This window comes from Pristis pectinata, chromosome 8 (assembly GCF_009764475.1).
Source record: "Pristis pectinata isolate sPriPec2 chromosome 8, sPriPec2.1.pri, whole genome shotgun sequence".
Taxonomy (NCBI): domain Eukaryota; kingdom Metazoa; phylum Chordata; class Chondrichthyes; order Rhinopristiformes; family Pristidae; genus Pristis; species Pristis pectinata.
In genome coordinates, this window is record NC_067412.1 from 93281449 (window position 1) to 93302296 (window position 20848).

At 45.6% G+C, this 20848-nt stretch overlaps 1 protein-coding gene across 7 annotated transcripts in view; it reads right to left on the bottom strand.

Moving 5' to 3' along the window:
- Window positions 1-20848, bottom strand: part of radx (RPA1 related single stranded DNA binding protein) — a 77323-nt gene that overhangs the window by 1404 nt on the left and 55071 nt on the right. For all 7 annotated transcript variants that reach the window (XM_052020811.1, XM_052020808.1, XM_052020810.1 and 4 more), the window contains exons 14-16: window positions 10665-10750; window positions 6182-6466; window positions 2137-2325 (exon numbers count right to left, since the gene is read on the bottom strand). In XM_052020811.1, the coding sequence (XP_051876771.1) occupies window positions 2137-2325; window positions 6182-6466; window positions 10665-10750 (560 nt within the window). The remainder of the gene's footprint in view (window positions 1-2136; window positions 2326-6181; window positions 6467-10664; window positions 10751-20848) is intronic.

Sequence of the window (20848 nt, forward strand, 5' to 3'; positions counted from 1 at the left end):
CCTGCGGCGATTAATTAAGGTCTGGAATGTGCTGTCTCAAAGGGTGGTGGAAGCAATTTCAATAGGAACGTTCAAAAGAAAATTGGAAAGGTTTGCAGGGCCAAGGCTGAAGAGCGGAGGAATGGTGCAAATTGATCAAGACCGTCAGAGAGCTGGCACAGGTAGAATGAGCTGAAAGGCCTTGTCTGTGCTCTGGATTCCAAGTGGGGAGCAAAGCAGTTCCAGAATTTGAAGGGAGAACTTCTCCTCTTCAGCAACCAAGCAGAAGATAATCAGGTGTCAGAGCAGGTACCAAAAAAACAATCAACTAATCAAGGGTATAGCAACATGTTCACTCTCAGGCAGGGCAGTCACATGTTCTGGCCATCAGTCATGCCCTTGTTACCTGTATCTCCTGCCCCAATGGAAAAGAGGAAACTTGGCCTCAATGGTTGCCGCCTCACAGTGGACCTGCTGACAGCAGCCTTGGTTTCAGTTGCTCTGAAGTGTGGACCCATCTATCTTCACATTTGCTTTTTGACAAACTCCAAAGTCCAGCATTTAATTTTTACTTCAAGTGAAGATTTCAATCACAGAAGAGTGTTTTAAGCTACACAATGGTTTTAATGTAACTCTTTCAACATATCAAGGCAGTTTACAGAAAAGCGAAAAAAAAATGAGATGAACTTATTTAAACAGGCAACCAATGCTCGGTCAAGGAGGGTAATTTTAATGAACCTCTTGGTGGAGCACCACTACCCCTTGATCGTCAAATCCTTTAAAGGTCTTATCCCCAAAGCTGTCACCAACTGTACTTAATGGTCTCCAACTTTCTGTTCATTCCCCTATTTTTTTTCACCCCGTCACTGCTGGCTGGAGGCTTCAGATTCAGAATCAGGTTTATTATCACTGACATATGATGTGAAATTTGTTGTTTTGTGGCAGCAGTACAGTGCAAGACATAAAAATCTATAATTTACAAAAATAATTAAATTGCAAATAAAAGGAGTGATGAGGTGGTCTTCATGGGTTCATGGACCATTCAGAAATCTGATGGCGGAGGGGACGAAGCTGTTCGTCCTCCCTGATGGCAGTAACAAGAAGAGGGCATGTCCCAGATGGTGAGGGTCCTTAATGATAGATGGCGCCTTCTTGAGGCACTGCCTTTTGACGACGTCCTTGATGGCGGGGAGGGTTATGCCCGTGATGGAGCTGGCTGAGTCTACAGACCTCTGCAGCCTCTTGTGATCCCCTCCATACCAGGCGGTGATGCAACCAGTCAGAATGCTCTCCACCGTACATCTCTTGAAATTTGCAAGAGTCTTTGTAGACATACCAAATCTCCTCAAGCTCCAAACAAAGCAGCGCCACAGGCGTGCCTTCTTGGTGATTGCGTCAATGTGTTGCTCAGGCTCATTTTCTAGAAGTCCCATCCTAAAACCCATCCACTTCTGAATCAGGTAACCCACACCCCCGATGTTCCTCTCCCATACACACTCTCCTGTCCACCTCTTTCTCTTCTCCCTTTGTTCACTTTTCCTGTCCCCTTCTACCTTTGCCTCAACTGCTTCTACCTGTCACTCACCAGCCTTTGTCCTACCTCTTCCCCCACCTGGTTCCTTCTGCCCAGCATTCCCCCTATGTGGTTCCACCCCTCATGCACCAGACACTGTCTCACCCTGCTGCACACTGGCTCTTTCCTCTTCCCTCCCAGTCCTGATGCAGGATCACACCCTGAAACATTGATTTACACCCTTTTCCTCTATACAGATGCTGCTAGACTCGCTGAGTTCTTCCAGTGCTGTTTTTTTTTTGTTCCATCACTCCACTTTTGAAAAGCTGCCCAGCACTAACTTTATCATGAAACCACCTGTAATCTTTTGCTCCACACTCCTCTTTTATTGCCCCAGAAAACACCGTTGCTTTGCACATTATACATTGCCCTTATTCTTGACATTGCAGGAGATCACAGTTCAAGCTGCTCCTGGTTTACATAGGGGGACATGCTTCAGTGGATTATCTCACCAGGCAGTGTTATACTGCAATGGCTAAACAAGTGTTCTGCTGATGCACGAATGGTGCTGGGGCTTGTGTCAAATCTCACAGGCCATGCCTATGTAGACTTTATCATGTTCATTGCTGAGGTCTAATCCTTACCTGGAGAGGCGGATGTATGTCCTTTCTGATTATTGTCTGTGGGTTCTTTGTCACAGATGTATCCACTGGCCAAAACGGAAGCGAGCCTGTTGTCATGACTTTCCATCGGTCGACCCAATGTGCAGAGCCCTTCATGGCTCTTCAGGGCTGGTAGAAACACAACGTCAACTGCTACCTGGTGATTGATCCCTGCATCAGAACAGCAAGTTGTGCGCTTAATACAAACACATCAAACTTTCCGGCAACTTGAGCAAAAGTTCCCCCGACATTTTAATCAATTGGCTACAACTACTGAAGAAGGCTGTTTTAATAAGTCATATACCATGGAAACGGGCTCTTCAGCCCAACTCATCCATGTTGACCAAGATGCCCAACTAAGCTAGTCCCATTTGCCCGTGTTTGGCCCATAACACTCTAAACCTTTCCTATCCAAGTACCTGTCCAAGTGTCTTTTAAATGCTGTTATTGTACCTACCTCAACCACTTCCTCTGGCAGCTCGTTCCATATACGCACCACCCTCTGAGTGAAAAAGTTGTCCCTCAGGTCCCTTTTCAATCGTTCCCCTCTCACTTTCAATCTATGCCCTCTAGTTTGTGATTCCCTTTCCCTGGGAAACAGACTGTAAGCATTCACCTTATTCATGCCCCTGATGATTTTATACACCCCTATAAAGTCATACCCTCAAGTCTCCTGCGCTCCAAGGAACAGTCCTAGCCTGCCCAACATCTCCCTATAACTCAGGCCCTCGTGTTCTGGCAACATTCTGTGATCAGGTAACCGCAAGATTGTTATGAAAGTCTACTGGTTCACTAATATCCCTCGGGGAATCTGATGTCCTGTTCTGGTTCAGCTCAGAAGTCACCTGAAACCCACATCAATGTGCTAAGTCCTTCATCTTGCTTCTGAAGTGACCAAGTGAGCCATTCAAGTTCAAGGCTAATTGGGAATGAGCAATATATGGTTGCCTAGCCAGTGACTCTTTATAGTCAATGACATCGAGATTATCGAAGCCTAATAGTGAAAGGAAACAAGCTAGGTGGCTAAGCAGATAAGACAGGCAATTCAACATAATGCTTGGAAATTATGCTGTTGGGTTCTTGGATGCAAACATACAACTTGTTTGGATTTCCATTCTCTACCAGCATCCTCCTCTAATGCACAACTACTGTAGTGCAGCAGTTAGTGTAATGCTATTACTGCGCCAGAGACCCTGGTTCAATTCCGGCCACTGTCTGTAAGGAGTTTGTACGTTCCCCCCATGTCTGCGTGGGTTTCCTCCGGGTGCTCCGGTTTCCTCCCACATTCCAAAGACATACGGGTTAGGAAGTTGTGGGCATGCTATGTTGGTGCCGGAAGCGTGGCAACACTTGCGGGCTACCCCCAGAACACTCTACGCAAAAGATGCATTTCACTGTGTGTTTTGATGTACATGTGACCAATAAAGATATCTTATCTTACTGGAGAAAGTTCTTCACCCAGAGACTGGTGAGGAAGTGGAGCTTGCTAACATAATGATTAGAGACAGATTCATTTAAGGGGACTTAAGGTAAATAAACAAATGTGGGAGAAGTTCGAGGGTGTTGCCGAGAGGACTGAGTGAAGAAGTGTGTGACAAGGCTCTTGTGAAGAAGAAAACCCCAGCACACACAGCTGAGCTGAATGGCATCAATTAAAGTTAAGTGGCAATTGGTTCTTTCCTCACTTATCAACATCGAAGGGGCGACTTACAGTCGTACCAGTACGACTTTGGGATAGAACACAGAACAGCACAGCATGGGAACAGGCCCTTCGGCCCACAATGTTGTGCCGAACTAATTAAATTAGTAACTAAATGCCCAACTGAACTAACCCCTTCTGCCTACACATGGTCCATATCCCTCCACATTCATGAACCTATCTAAGAGCCTCTTAAACACCTCTATGGTATCTGCCTCCACCACCACCACCACCCCTGGCAGTGCATTCCAGGCACCCACCACTCTGTATAGAAAACTTGCCCTGCACATCTCCTTTCAACTTTCCCCCCTCACCTTAAATGCATGCCCTCTAGTTTTAGACAGTTTGACCCTGGGGAAAAGAAACTGGCTGTCTACTCTATCTATGCCTCTCATAATCTTATAAACCTATCAGGTCTCCCGTCGGCCTCCACCGCTCCAGAGAAAACAATACAAGTTTGTCCAACCTCTCCTTATAGCGCCTGCCCTCTAATCCAGGCAGCATCCTGGTGAACCTCTTCTGCACCCTCTCCAAAGCCTCCACATCCTTCCTACAATGGGGCGACCAGAACTGAATGCAAGGGATGTGGGAGGAAACCGGAGCACCCAGGGGAAATCAACACAATCATGGGAAGAATATGCAAACTTCACACAGATAGCTGCCAAGGTCAGGATTGAACCAGGGTCACTGGAGCTGTAAGGTAGCAGCACTGAGTGCAGCACCACTGTGTTAGATCCGCCTGAGGAAACAGATGGCTGTCATTCTACAGCTCCACATGAAGAGGAATAGTGGCCAGCTCGTGTTTAAAATTAAAATCCGACCTGACTGCGGCAAATCCAAACTCAACCAGAGCTTTATAGTTTTTCTCCATGCCCACTGACATTTGAAGAGAACTACAATGTTAGAACTGCTGTGCTGGATGTACATTGCAACTTGCCAAGAAAAGAGGATATATGGTGTCTGGGCTTCCCCAGATACCATTGTTACAGAAGTCGATTTTGTCCATAACATAGAAGACTATAGCACAGTACAGGCCCTTTGGCCCACAATGTTGTGCTGACATTTTATCCTGCTCTAATATCTATCTAACCCTTCCCTCCCACATGGCTCCCCATTTCTCTATCATTCATGTGTCTATCTAAGAGTCTCTTAAATGTCCCTAATGTATCTGCCCCCACAACCTCTGCCGGCAGTGCGTTCCACGCACCCACCACTCTCTGTGTAAAAAACTTACCTGACATCCCTCTTATACCTTCCTCCAATCACCTTAAAATTATGTCCCCTCGTGTTAACCATTGTCGCCCTGGGAAAAAGTCTCTGTCCATTTGATCTTGTCATCTTGTACACCTCTATCAAATCACCTCTCATCCTCCATCTCTCCAAAGAGAAAAGCCCTAGCACACTCAACCTATCCTCATAAGGCATGCGTAAATTGAAAGTCATTTCTCCTAAGTCGAATAATACACAAAGGTCACTTCTTATGGTAACCACACTCCACACTATTGCAATGAATGGCATCAAAAGCACATAAGGCAGATAAGAAAGAACAATTACTGAAAGTGGAGAGAGAGGGGAAACTAATTCTGCCGTTTACAGGAATGAACATCTTCTGAATTTATTAATATTCTGGGAGCTCATTCATATGTAGGGTTGTCGATAAGTTGGGTATTCGTAACTCAGGGATAGTCTGTACTAGGCACCTCATCCTGATCCAAATGAAGTCCTGAGCTATTCATAACTATGAATATTCTGAGTATTAATCTGACCTGAACCTGAACTGAGCACACATAATCCGCCGCTGTTGGGATCTAACAGGGCACATCCGACAATGCAGCAATCCCTCAGCACTGCGCTAGTGTTGGTCTGGGGCTTCTTGCACCCACAACCTTCTGACTCAGACACAAGTCTGCCATCCTCTACATGATTTATAATGCTAGAGAAACAAATGCTGGAATGTAGATGAAAAACACGATGATGCTGGAGGAACTCAGCAGGCCAGGCAGCATCCGTGGAGAAAAGCAGGCAGTCAATGTTTTGGGTCAGGACTCTTCTTCAGGACTGACTAGTGGGTTTGCAGATGATATCAGTGGATAAGGAATCTCCTGAGATGGAGACGGAAAGAACGAGGAAGGAGAGAGAGTTATCAGTCCTTCAGGGTCTTCAGTCCTGAAGAAGGGTCCTGACCCAAAACATTGACCGCCTGCTTTTCTCCACGGATGCTCCCTGGCCTGCTGAGTTCCTCCAGCATCATCGTGGTTTTCATGATTTATGATGCATTTGATAGAGAGTGAAACAACCCAACATTCTGACTTGTGTAACAGTACGCACCAACTATTGTCACACTGTAGTAGCCATGGTTACACGCTGGTCCAAATCTCTGAAGGTCCATGCTGGAGGTGACTGTAGCGGGCTTGTACTCAGCAGCCTGAAGGTTATATTGCTGCATCAGGAATTCTCTATGTTTATAGTCAAATTTCCGTGAAACACTCTCGGAAAGGAGCTGACCAAAATGCAAGTGCGCTGACAGCTGTCCTCTAATCTCTGACCACATAGTGCTTCTCCATGTGTATCGAGAGACGTAGTTCAAATCCGTCTCCGCAGTTCTGTCTTCATCTGAAACGGTAAATAAATTAAAAACAAACCGATCACCTCTATGATGTTCACACTGAAGCAGAATTTAATCACCCCCAACATTAAATGTTCTTACATAAATATGCAAAATCTTTCTCTCACTGCACAACTCAAAAGTACAAGTTACAACAGCGTCAGAGAGAAACACCCTCCCATTAACTCTTGGTTCTTCAGACTGGAAAGACTTGAGGTGTCTATCACAAGCACAGGACACCCTACCATAAAATCAGTGCTGAAATGTAAGAACTGCTGTAGCAAGCAGCAAGTGATAAGGACATTCTCTCTTCTCCCCTCTTCCTTTGGGCAGAAGATACAAAAGCCTGAAAACACGTACCATAAAATAAAGTGGTTTTCAACAAGTTATTACATAGTTTAAGTGTAGAAAGTGGCAGTGGAATGAATTGATGCATTCTCCATTGAAAACACTGTTTAGCCAATTTGGAAGTTTTGTGATACCATTCCAATTAACTTTTCAGGGTTAAGTTGTACCATCAAATAGCTAAATAGTTCCAAGTCAGTGACATGGAGGGGAAACTGCAGGTGGTGGTGTCCCATGAGCCTTCTGCCCTTGTCCTGGTTGACATTAGAGGTCCTGGGTTTATGAGGTCATCTCCAATCCTGCTTGGTCAGTCACCTTGGTGCATTTCAGTTGGTACTCTGCAGGCACCATGCACCAGGGGGGCGGCTGGGCTACCGGTCAAACAGGTTGCTCTGGTCTGGATGATAGCGAATATCTTGTGCATTGTTGCAGCTCACTCTTCTGGGCGAGCAGGAAGAAATCCATTTTGAAAGGTACAAGGGTGTCAGGAGGTGGGTCACCCAAACTCCGACCTGTTCTTGGCGTCAGATTATTAATGTGGCTGGTCGAGTTATTCTTTTAGGCAGTGGTAACCTCCAGGATGTTGTTGGATATCAGGAGAAAGTGGTTTGTTTCTCTCTTACTGGGGGATTATCATTTCTGCCAAATTCAGGACTGTGGGGATCTGACACAGACCAGGAGATCAGGCCAATGTATATCGGCCACGATCATACTGAATAGTGGGGCAGGCTTGATGAGCCCAATGACCTATGCCTGCTTTTTTACTGTGTTCTTGTAGTAGTGTGAGCAAGGATGTGACTTGCTATTTATCAGCCTGTGCCTTTATCTGCATGTAGGCACTGACTGCTTCACTTTCTGAGGAGTTGTGAAGGGAATGGGTATTGTGCAATCATCAGCAAACATCCCCATTTCTGACCTCATGACAAAAGGAAGGTTTCTGATATTACACTGGTGGTTAGAGAAATAAAGGACTGCAGATGCTGGAATCTAGATGAAAAGCACGATGATGCTGGAAGAACTCAGCAAGCTTTCAGGACCCTTCTTCAGGACTGAAGACCCTTCAGGACCCTTCGTCAGGACTGACACCTCTCTCTCTCCTTCCTCGATGTCTCCGTCTCCATCTCAGGAGATTCCTTATCCACTGACATCTTCTGCAAACCCACTAATCAGTCCTGAAGAAGAGTCCTGACCCAAAATGTTGACCACCTGCTTTTCTCCATGGATGCTGCTTGGCCTGCTGAGTTCCTCCAGCATTATCGTGTTTTACACTAGTGGTTGTTGGTCACGTGTCTAAATGCATAAAAATCATTTTGGTGTGTCATTAATAGGTGCTTAATGAATGGGCCTTTGTTTTAAACTGGACTAGAAGTGGATGAAAGGGAATCTTTTCCTATCTTCAGGAAGAAGAATGAGAAGAATAAAAAAAATTAAAGTTTTGAAATTAAACTTCCCTTCCTCTGTCCCCACCAACTGCTTGCATTTAAAGGGTTAACACAGTATTATGAAAAAAAACCACTTGATACCAGGAGCGTTGAGGAAAGACAATCGCCCTTTTAAGATGAACACTGAATCCTGTATTGCAAACACTTTTAATGATGTATGAGCTGCTGCAATAAACCTGATGGAAACTCAGCTGCCACCTTCTGCACCAGTCACTGCAAATATTCACATTAACCCCAAAATGTCCAGTTTAATTTCCAGTAAACATTTAACATGAGCAGAAATCACTGTGGACAAAAAAAGAAACTGCTGGAGGAACTGATGCAGGGTCTCGACCTGAAATGTTGATCGTCCCTTTGCCTCCACAGATGCTGCTTAAACCGCTGAGTTCCTCCAGCAGTTTGTTCATTTGCTCTGGGTCCCGGCATCTGCAGCCTCTTGTGTGGACAACACTGATTAAGAAGAGCAGGACAAATCAATGCCGGGAAACATCGGCAGACCAGGCAGCAGGCACAGAGAGAGAAATAGTAAATGCTTCGGGCTGATGACTTTTTCTCAGACGTTAGGTGGAGGTGAATGGTCTCCATCAACAATAGGACATCTGACATTAGTGCCCACGTCACAATTCACTCCAAGTCCTGTTCAATCTGGGCCCACTGACCAAGCTGTGACTTGATTTTAAAATCCCGATCCTCGTTTTCAAATCTCCCCTTGGTGTCACCCCCCTCTCTATAATCCCCTCCAACTCTTCAATCCCCTGAGCCATCTGTACTTCACGAAGGGCTCCCGTACATCCTTGAATGTAGTCGCTCCATCACTGGTAGCCATGCCAGGGTCAAAGCTCAGAAATTCTCTCCCTGAACCTCCCTACTCTTCTTTCACCCTTTAGAACCAACCTTGACTAATCCTGTCTGGTAGGGCAAATCAAATGCACAGGAATGTAAGAAGCTGCAGAGAGTAGTGGACTCTGCTCAATACATCATGGGCACATCCCTCCCCACCATCGGTAGTATCGACAGGAGGTGCTGCTTCAAGAAGGCAACATCCACCATCAAATATCCCCACCACCCGGGCCATGCCATCTTCTCGCAGCTACCATCGGGCAGGAGGTACAGAGGCCTGAAATTCCACACCACCAGGTTCAAGAACAGCGAGGGACACAAAAAATTCTGCAGATGCTGGAATCTGGAGCAATACACAAAAAGTGCTGGAGGAACTCAGCAGGTCAGGCAGCATCCATTAAGGGAAATAAACAGTCGACGTTTCGGGCCGAGACCCTTCATCAGGACAGAACAGATACTTCCCTTCAACTATTCGGTTCTTGAACCGATCTGTACAACCCTAATCACTACCCTCAGTACAGCAACACTATAATCACCTTGCACTACAATGGACTGTTTTTTTTTGTCTACGTGTGTTCTTTCTTGTAAAAATTGTGTAAAAATTATGGTTAATTTATGTTTTTCTTGTAAATGTTGTGTATCTGATGCTATGTGCCTGTGATGCTGCTGCAAGTAAGTTTCTCACTGCACCTGTCCCCTCTGACACTCACCAACTTTTATTGGTGCACCACAGAAAGCATCCTGTCTGGATGCATCACGGCTTGGTACGGCAACTGCTCTGCCCAGGACCGCAAGAAACTGCAGAGAGTTGTGGACACAGCCCAGCGTGTCAGGAAAACCAGCCTCCCCCCCTTGGACTCTGTCTTTACCTCTCGCTGCCTTGGTGAAGCAGCCGGCATAATCAAAGACTCCACCTACCCAGGTCAGTCTCTCTTCTCTCCTCTTCCATCAGATAGAAGATACAAGAGACTGAGAGCACGTACCACCAGGCTTAAGGACAGCTTCTACCCCACTGTGATAAGACTATTGAATGGTTCCCTTATGCGATGAGATGGACTCTGACCTCATGATCTACCTTGTTGTGACCTTGTACCTTATTGCACTGCACTTTCTCTGTAGCTGTGACACTTTACTCTGTACTGTTATTGTTTTTACCTGTACTACCTCAATGCACTCTGTATTAACTCAATGTAATTGTACTGTGTAATGAACTGACCTGTGCGATCGGTTTGCAAGGCAAGTTTTTCCACTGTACCTTGGTACAAGTGACTATAATAAACCAATACCATGTACTCGTGCATATAACAATAAACTTGACTTTGACTTTGTGCTCGTTTATCTTTTTAGCAAATCTTTTGGTCATCTGGCCAAATATCTCCTTTAGTGGTTCAGTATCTGTATGGGTGGCTGTTCAGACACCTCCAGTTCACCCCACCACCCAAAGTGTAAATGATCGCCAATGAATATAAGACACAATTAAATCCAGTCCCAGCATCCTAAATGCCAATGAAACTGGAGTGCCTTTTTAGTAAGAGTCTTTTAGGTGTTCTAGGAGTGGTTGAAGACAGTAAATTAGTACCTCTGTTAGCTGCCACAGGCTCCTCTGCACCTTGTGAGAATCCCTTGTCATTCACAGTCTCATCAGCATCCTGATCAGATGATCTCCTGCCAAATGGAACATCATTGGAAGTTAATGAATGGCAAATAGAAGGGAGGCACAATGCCACAGAGGATTACCTGTGGCATCCTTCAGTACCAGCCTTGGTTCAGTGCCTTCACAGCAAGAAGTCAGAGCACCAAGCCAGGCACACAACCTCGGCCAACACTGAGGGAGTGCTGCTCTGTCAGTGATGCTAACTAGCAGCAGAGGTCAAATCTGGTGAATATAATATATTCCCTGGCACCTTTCAGCCAGTATCCCTCTATTTATCCCTCAACCAACGTCACTGAAACAAGTTTCTACATTAGAACATGATAAAATTACTTTATAGGTGATCCCCTCATTTTATGGTCATTCAGGTTACTGAAATTTGCCCTGACAGAAATCGCAAATCGCAACCTAAAAATTTGAGATCCGGAATGAAATTCATTCTCACAGAATATACGTGAAAAAGTAAGTAAATAAACATAAAATTTATCTTTTATCAACTTGCATTTCTTCAGGCGCGCAAGGTGACGAGGCTTCGTGTTATAGAAAATCGCGATGTGGCCCGTTTTTGAGGAGTGAAACCCTTCCTGCATTGGCTCCAAAACACTTGAATCACAGCTGGCGCTACACAAGTGCAAATTCTCTTTTCTAGGCTTGCACCTTATTGTCTGCTTACACTTTCTCTGTAACACTATATTCTGCATTCTGTTATTGCTTTTCCCTTGTACTACCTCAATGTACTGAGGTGATGAAATAATCTGTATGGATGGCATGAAAAACAAAGTTTTTCACTGTACCTTGGTACACGTGACAATAATAAACCAATTTAAATCTGTTTTCGTCTTCAATCTGCTTTTTGCAGGAAGGCTTAATCTGCCATCCTCCTAGCTCTGAGTCAGATAAGATTATTTTATTACAAGATCACAAGATAAGGGAGCAGAAGCAGGCCATTCGGCCCATCGAGTCTGCTCCAAGTATATTAGTCACATGTACATTGAAACACACAGTGAAATGCATCTTTGCGTAGAGTGTTCTGGGGGCAGCCGGCAAGTGTCGCCATACATCCGACGCCAACGTAGCATGCTCACAACTTCCTAACCTGTAGTCTTTGGAATGTGGGAGGAAACCGGAGCAAACCCACGCAGACACGGGGAGAACATACAAACTCCTTACAGACAGCAGCCGGAATTGAACCCAGGTCGCTGGCGCTGTAGTAGCATTATGCTAACTGCTACACTACCATGCTACAGATTACTGCTTCAACACTCAACTCAGGATGGTTACTTCATTGAAGAGCCGAGAAAGTGGTTATTGGAGGCGATGAAAAGCTCTAGAATTTACTCTCTTAGACCTTCACCTCAACTTCCCCTTTTAATTTGTCCCTTGCCCAAATTTTTCCATTGATCATCTGGCACAGTGTCAGGTTTTATTGGTGACATTCCACTGAAGCACCTTGTATGATTGTATGATGTTTAAAGTGCTGTATAGATATAAGCTGCTATTGGTAAAAGTCTTTGAAGACTACTAAAAGTAAGGAGCTGGCCTGGTCAGTGTTCCTCTGTCAACCAACACGTTAATAGGCCTTTAAGTTCACTGCTGATTCCCAGGACAGTGCCTGGCACAACATGGCTGTTATTTTTCTCTACATAAACGTGGAATAAATAATTTGTGAGAAGAGCACTTGGGGCAGTACTTGAGAGATATGACAGGATTATATGAGGAACCATAAACATTTACTGCAGAACACAAGTCCACATAATTAGCACAGAAATACAAGAGACTGGAGATGCTGGAATCTGGAGCAATAAACAGTCTGCTGGAGGAACTCAGCAGGTTGAGCAGCATCTGTGGAGGGGGCTGGGGTGAGGGGGAAGAATTGTTGATGTTTCTGGTTGAAAACGATGCATTATTACCCACAGTGGGACGAGGAGCCTGACTCAACATTAGCTTGGATGTTTGAGAGATGACTGAAAAGCTGCCTATGCACTCATTCCGGGGACACAAATGCCAAATGATCACCAGAGAAACAAAGGACTGCGGATGCTGGAATCTAGATGAAACGCAATGATGCTGGAGGAACCAGCAGGCCAGGCAGCATCTGTAGGGAAAAGCAGGCGGTCAATGTTTTGGGTCAGGACCCTTGTTTAGGACTGATTAGTGGGTTTATAGAAGATGTCAGTGGACAAGGAATCTCCTGAGATGGAGATGGAGAGATCGAGGAAGGAGAGAGTTATCAGTCCTGAAGAAGGGTCCTGAAGGGTCTTCAGTCCTGAAAAAGGGTCCTGACCCGAAACGGTGACTGCCTGCTTTTCTCCACGGATGCTGCCTGGCCTGCTGAGTTCCTCCAGCATCATCATATTCAATATGATCACTGCTGATTTTGTAGTTCACATCCCTTTTCCAATTTGATCCCAAAATTCCCTTAAATCCATTTTGAATGTGCAGGGAGTGCCCTTCCTTCATAATGCACCTGTAAAAGTGCTGATGGATAAAGTGTAAAATAATACTGCAAGATTGCCAAATAAAAATACCGCAAATATATATTTAAGGTGCGACTTTGACAATTTCAGGTCCCATAGCAAGAAATCAAGTTGCTTGATAAACAAACAGTGGGGTTAGTGGCAGAAGCTTTAGTTCTTTACTTAGCATTACCAAAACACATACCTCGTCATTGGTCAATGCTGCCTGTGGATCTTGCTGTGTAGAAACCAACCAGCGTAAGCATCTTATCTAGATGCATCACGGCTTGGTATGACAACTGCTCTGCCCGGGACCGCAAGAAACTGCAGAGAGTTGTGGACACAGCCCAGCACATCACAGAAACAAGCCTCCCCTCCATGGACTCTGTCAATACCTCTCACTGCCTTGGTGAAGCTACCACAGCCAGCATAATTAAAGACCCCACCCACCCAGGTCATTCTCTGTCCTCTTCTCTCCCATCAAGCAGAAGATACAGCAGCCTGAGGCAAATACCATCAGGCTCAAGGACAGCTTCCATCCCACTGTTATATAATGGTTCCCTAGTATGATAAGATGGACTCTTGACCTCACAATCTACCTTGTTATGACCTTGCGCCTTATTGTCTACCTGCAAATGCACTTCCCTGTAGCTGTGACACTTTACTCTGCATTCTGTTATTGTTTTTACCCTGTACTACCTCAATGCACTCAGTACTACCTCAATGCACTGTGTAATGAATAGATCTGTACAAACGGTATGCAAGACAAGTTTTTCACTGTACCTCAGTACAATTGACAATAATAAACCAATACCAATACCACATTGCAACAGCAACATTCAAGACTGCTTCACTGGATGTTCTGACTGCATTTAGGGTTGAGGTTGACAGATTTTTGGTCAGGAGAGGAGTCAAAGGTGATGAGGAATAGGAAGAAAAGTGGAGCTGAGGCCAAGAACAGATTAGACATGATTTTGTTGTGAGGTGGAGGATGTATAGGCTACTCCTACCAATGAAAAGGATGGGAAAGATGCTTTAGAAATGCAAATCTCTACCATCTTCCTTGCACAAACTCTCACTGTTTAGTTAGGAACTCAGTGCCCTGCCTCAACAACTGGTGCCAACTGCTGACCAACCTTGAAGTGGACGGAAAATTCTTAATTCAGACAAAGGGAACCATGTTCTGTAGAGACACAAGAGACTGCAGATGCTGGAATCTGGACTCTTGACCTCACAACCTACCCCGTTAAGAACATAGAACACTACAGCACAGTACAGGCCCTTCGGCCTACAGTGTTGTGCCAACACTTCAGATAAGATATCTTTATTAGTCACATGTGCATCGGAACACACAGTGAAATGCATCTTTTGCGTTGAGTGTTCCAGGGTCAGCCCGCAAGTGTCGCCACGCTTCCGGCACCAATAAAGCACGCCCACAACTTCCTAACCCATACATCTTGGAATGTGGGAGGAAACCGGAGCACCCAGAGGAAACCCATGCAGACACGGGGAGAACGTACAAACTCCTTACAGACAGTGGCCAGAATTGAACCCGGGTCTCTGTCACTGTAATAGCATTACGCTAACCGCTACACAATTTTATCCTGCTCTAAGATCTAACTAACCCTTCCCTCCCACATAGCTCCCCGTTTCTCTATCATTCATGTGTCTAAGAGTCTCTTAAATGTCCCTAATGTATCAGCCCTCACAACCTCTGCAGGCAGTGCGTTCCATGCACCCACCACTCTCTGTGTAAAAAACCTACCCCTGACATCCCCCTTATATCTTCCTCCAATCACCTTAAAATTATGTCCCCTCGTGTTAGCCATTGTCGCCCTGGGAAAAAGTCTCTGACTGTCCACTCGATCTATGCCTCTTATCATCTTGTACACTGCTATCAAGTCACCTCTCATCCTCCTTCTCTCCAAAGAGAAAAGCCCGAGCTCACTCAACCTATCCTCATAAGACATGCTCTCCAATCCAGGCAACATCCTGGTAACTCTCCTCTGCACCCTCTGTGAAGACCCTGCACCTTATTGTCTGCCTGCACGGCACTTTCTCTGTAACTGTTAACATTATTCTGCATTCTATTATTGCTTTTCCCTTGTACTACCTCAATGCATTGAGGTAATGAAATGATCTGTATGGATGGCATGCAAAACAAAGTTTTTCACTGTACCTCGGTACATGTAACAATAATAAACCAATTTAATTTACCAATTTACCAAACAAGACACTAGAGGAACTCAGTGGGTCGGGCAGCATCAATGGAGGGAAATGGACAGTCGATGTTTCGGGTCGAGACCCTTCACCTGGACTGCCAGATCCAGACCAGATGAAGGGTCTCAACCTGAAACATCAACTTCCCATTTCCCTCCATAGATACTGCCTGACCCACTGAGTTCCTCCAGCGCCCTGTGCTTTGTACCATGTTCTGCTAGGTTGGGAGTAATGTATCAGTGCTTACTTTTTCCAACCTGTGAAGTAACTTGCATCTCCAGCCAGTGCCTTTGGAGACTTCTTTTCTCAGGGATTAATATCTCCAGTTTGTTAAACAGTTTGTAGCCCTTCCCACTGAATCCTACTACTCTCTTTGTAAACAGTACCTATCCAAACTTGCCGTCCAGGTAATTGGCTACAGTAAATTGCCCCTAATGTAGGTGGATGGTAGGACAATCAGTGGGGTAATAATGGACATGGGAAAGAGAGTGGATTTCAGGTAAACAGGTAGATGAGATTGATGGGATTGCTTTGAGAACCAGCATAAACTTGATGGGCCGAATGGCTTCCTTATATATCATAGTATGAAATTTACACATGGTAGAGTAACAGCAGGCACGGTAGTGTAGCGGTTAGCGTAACGCTATTACAGCGCCAGCGACCCGGGTTCAATTCCGGCCACTGTCTGTAAGGAGTTTGTTCGTTCTCCCCGTGTCTGCGTGGGTTTCCTCCGGGTGCTCCGGTTTCCTCCCACATTCCAAAGACGCATGGGTTAGGAAGTTGTGGGCATGCTTTGTTGACGCTGGAAGCGTGGCGACACTTGCGGGCTGCCCCCAGAACACTACATACAAAAAAAGATGCATTTCACTGTGTGTTTTGATGTACATGTGACTAATAAAGATATATAACATAAAGGTATATGAGGAATGAATTTGAAGAATTAAAAATACAGCTCATCATAATTCCCAGACAAGTCTCTCAGACTCTCAGCTTTGAACAGTTCTGTGGGCTAGACAGTAGCACATATGTAAACAAAAGGACTCTGACAGGTGATGATCAACCAGTTAATTTATTTCTGGTTGTGTTGGTTGAGGGACAATCTTCAGTGAACACCATGGGATCTTTAACATGGGCCTGAACGAAAGGAACAGGCAGCCAAGCGCCTCAGTGCGATCATCTTCTGCAGGCGTCTCCATCTCCAGTGACAAAGCACTGCCCCAATACCACGCTGGCTGTCAGCCTGGATTACATGCTCAATTAATCAGCACAGCATCGCCTCAAACAAGATTCCGGTTCAGACTGCTGACAGTGTGTGCCAAAAGTATACACCCAATTTCATTCTAGTCAACTTTTGCACTCATTTTCCGAGCTCCATAAACATAGTAACTTCATATCCTTTTGTTTTTAATTAGATATAGATCTAGTGCTGGTGCCTTATGTAAAAAAAGGGTAGTGCACACACTACGTTCGAGTACAAGTTGTCCCAAAATGAGAAGGTAGTACAGCTGTTATATATTTGACTCAGGATCAAGAACTCCAGACAGAAATCACATTTCACAAGTTCCAACATGAGTCTGAGAATTTGCAGTCGGCTTAAAAGCCTAGAAAATTAGAACCAAGGGCCAGTAACAGTGCCTGTGAAGTGGACACCTTTTTGTTAAAAACCTGATGTCCTTTACTGAAAGAAATGGGCCACGTCACAAGATATTATGGAAAATAGAAGCTCATTGTGTAGTAGGCGGTAACAAACTGGTGTGATAGAGTCTGGCTGGCTAACAGGAGGCATAAATGGGTCTTCTTCCAGTTAGCAAGGTACAAAGAGCGGTGTGCCACAGGGATTGGCGCAGGGTGCATGGTAGTGTAGTGGTTAGCATAACGCTATCACAGTGCCAGTGACCCGGGTTCAATTCCCGCCACTGTCTGTAAGGAGTTTGCCCGTCCTCCCTGTGTCTGCGGTGGTTTCCTCCGGGTGCTCCGGTTTCCTCCCACCTTCCAAAGATGTACAGGTTAGGAAGTTGAGGGCATGCTATGTTGGCGTCAGAAGCGTGGCGACACTTGTGGGCTACTCCCAGAACACTCTACGCAAAAGATGCATTTCACTGTGTGTTTCGATATACATGTGACTAATAAAGAAATCTTTTCTTATCTTACTCAATTATACAATTTACATTAACAGAGATATGGTTGTCCACTGAAGACGGAGGTGAGTTTAAATCTTTTCTCTCAGAGGGTCTTAGTCCTTAAAGGGTGATGAAAACATCACCTCTGAGTAAAGTTAGATAGATTCTTATAAGCAAGGGAATGAAAGGAGTTGAGGTTACAATCAGATTGGGCTTGATTTTACCAAATGGCACAGCAGACTTGAAGGGTGGAGTGACTGACTCCTGCTCCCAATTCCTATGTAAATACAGCATCCTTACCTGGTCTGGGCCATAATGTAACACAAGTCCCAAACCAATTTGCTTCATTTGTAGCCACCTTCTGAAGTGGATCTGCAGGTTCTCAGGGGCGACATGTATTGACTTTCCAGCAACTCCCACATCCTGAGGTGGTTTTTGAAAAGCAAAAAACTACTGGAGGAACTCAGCAGGTCGGACAGCATCCGTGGAGGGAAACGGGCAGTTGACATTTCGGGTCGATGAAGATACGAATCCCATTTGCCAGTATTAATTCCACATCCCTCTATCTGCCCACCCTTCCTCTCTTATTTGGTTCAGGTGACCTGCTCCCCCTCTGTCCCATTTCTTTCTCCTCCTGATCTACCCAGTTCCTCCTTCACCCGATGAAGACCCTTCATCTGGACTGCTCCAGATTCCAGCATCTGCTGACTCGAACGTCTCCATGGGCTTTTAAAAACTGTGTCTTTGTGGGTGGGACTTCTACAACAAGATATTACCGGGCTCAGAAAGAGTGCTTAATTACAGACTTTAAATCTGGAAGCTCCCCCCCACCAAAGTTTAAACTTAGAACCTAAGTCTGAGGTGAGGGGACTCATATCAGGCTTCCTAGAAATACCACTCACAAAGAATTAATTTTTAAAGTCACTGTTGATTTGGGCTCAATCCAACACCTGATTAACATATCAATCTTGCCATAAATTCTGTTTGCTTCCAATTGACATTCTATTCCGGTCAACAAATGGGTCTAATTGCAAAAAAAAGCACAGCAAGAATGCCTATCACAACTTGTCTAACCCTGACAATGATATTTCAACTTTCACTGACTTTTAAGGGATTACCAGCCTTGAATTTTACTTTGGGAAGATGAAGCTTAAATTCAGCAAAGAAATGCCACTGGGATCAGAGTTCCCCATCTTGTTCTCTCTCGCTATTTTCTAGCCATTCTTACAGACCAAAGTCTTGGATTAGTTCTTGTCCAAATAGAAAGTTAAATTACTGAAGAAGTAATCTTGGGACCCAACCCACTGATCCACAGACACAATTTCAAATCCCACGAGAACAGTAGGAGAAATTAATTATTCAATAATTAAATCTGGAATTAAAAACAAACATGGTGATCACAGTAGTTTTAAGGGTAAATTTTTCACACACAAAGAGTGGTTGGTACTGGAATGAGCTGCCAGAGGACATGATGAAGGCAACAACAGTAATAATATTTAAGAGCCATCTTGACAGGTACTTAAATGGACAGGGTATAGAGATTGCAGATGTTGGAATCTGGAGCAAAAAACTGCTGGAGGAACTCAGTGAGTCAGGCATCATTTGTGGAGGGAAATGGACAGTCAACGTTTCGGGTCGAGACCCTTCATCTGGACTGAAAGATGGAGGGGAGAGAGCCAACATAAAAAGGTGAGGGGGAGGGGTGAGGCAAGAGCTGGCAAGCGATAGGTGGATCCAGGTGAGGAGGGGGTGATAGGCGGACGGAGGATGGAAGAGTGGGAATAATGATAGAGGCTGGGAGGTGATAGGTGGACACAACAGGCACGGTAGTGTAGCGGTTAGCGTAACGCTTTACAGCGCCAGCGACCCGGGTTCAAATCCGGCCGCTGTCTGTAAGGAGTTTGTACGTTCTCCCCGTGCGTGGGTTTCCTCCGGGTGCTCCGGTTTCCTCCCACATTCCAAAGACGTACGGGTTAGGAAGTTGTGGGCGTGCGATGTTGGCGCCGGAAGCGTGGCGACACTTGCGGGCTGCCCCCAGAACACTCTACGCAAAAGATGCATTTCACTGTGTGTTTCGATGTACATGTGACTAATAAAGAGATCTTAAAAAAAAAGGGCTGCAGATGATGGAATCTGATGGGAAAGGAAGGTGGAACATGGAACCAAATAAGGGAGGTTGGGAGGGCAGATGAGGACAGTGGGGGGAGTGGACACATTGGGAGGGGTGTGTGGGTGACGGGCAGATGGGGTGGGTGGAGGAGGGGAAAGAAACAGGGTGATGGGGGCTGGGGTGAGTGAAGGGGGAACTGGGTAGATCAGGAGGAGAGAGAAAAGGGACAGAGGGGGAGCAGGTCACCCGAACCAAATAAGGGCGGTGGGGTGGGCAGGTAGAGAGTTATGGAATTAATGCTGGCAAGTGGGATTAGTATCGATAGGCATGATGGTCAGTATTGACACGGTGGGCCAAGGGCCTGTTTCTTCCACCAGTGACCCTGGCAGCCGTTTCCAGGCAACGACCACTCTCTGTGTAAAAAAAACTTGCCCCGCACATCTCCCTTAAACTTTCCCCTTTTCAACTTGAAGCTATGCCCTCCGGCATTTGACATTTCCATTCTGGGGAGGAGACTCCATCTACCCTATCTATGCCTCTTATAATTTTACAAACTTCTATCAGGTCTCCCCTCAGCCTCCGATGCTCCTGAGAAAACAACCCAAGCCTGTCCAACATCTCCTTGTAGCTCATAACCCTCTAATCTGGGCAGCATCCGGATGAACCTCCTCTGCACCCTCTCCAAAGCTCCCATATTTTTCCTGCAACGGGGCGACCAGAACTGAACACAGTACTCCAAATGCAGCCTAGCCAAGGTTTTAAGCAGCTGCAACATGACTTCCTGACTCTTGTCCTCAACGCCCCGACTGATGAGGCAAGCAGGCCGCACGCCTCCTTTACGAGTGAGCGTTTGGGAGATGGGCGGGATGGATCCGCTGGCTGCTGCAGGCACCTCTTGCCATGTAGGAACTCGATTCGCGGCCGCATTTCTGACTTGCGAACTGTTCAGGTTACGGACAGTTCTCAGGAAAGGAACCTTGTCGTAACCCGGGGACTATCTGTGTGGTTGCTGTGGTCAATGGTGATTAGCCATATTCTAAACCAACAAGGCTTGAGGGAGCCCACTCGCTTACAGGTGAGAGGGAGGACTTGCCACCCAGGTACTGGGTGTGAGCCCTGGGCACTGTAGAATTGGGCACTGGGTGCCCCACAAGTCTGTGTCCTCAGCCCTCTACTCTACTCCCTATATACTCATGACTGTGTGGC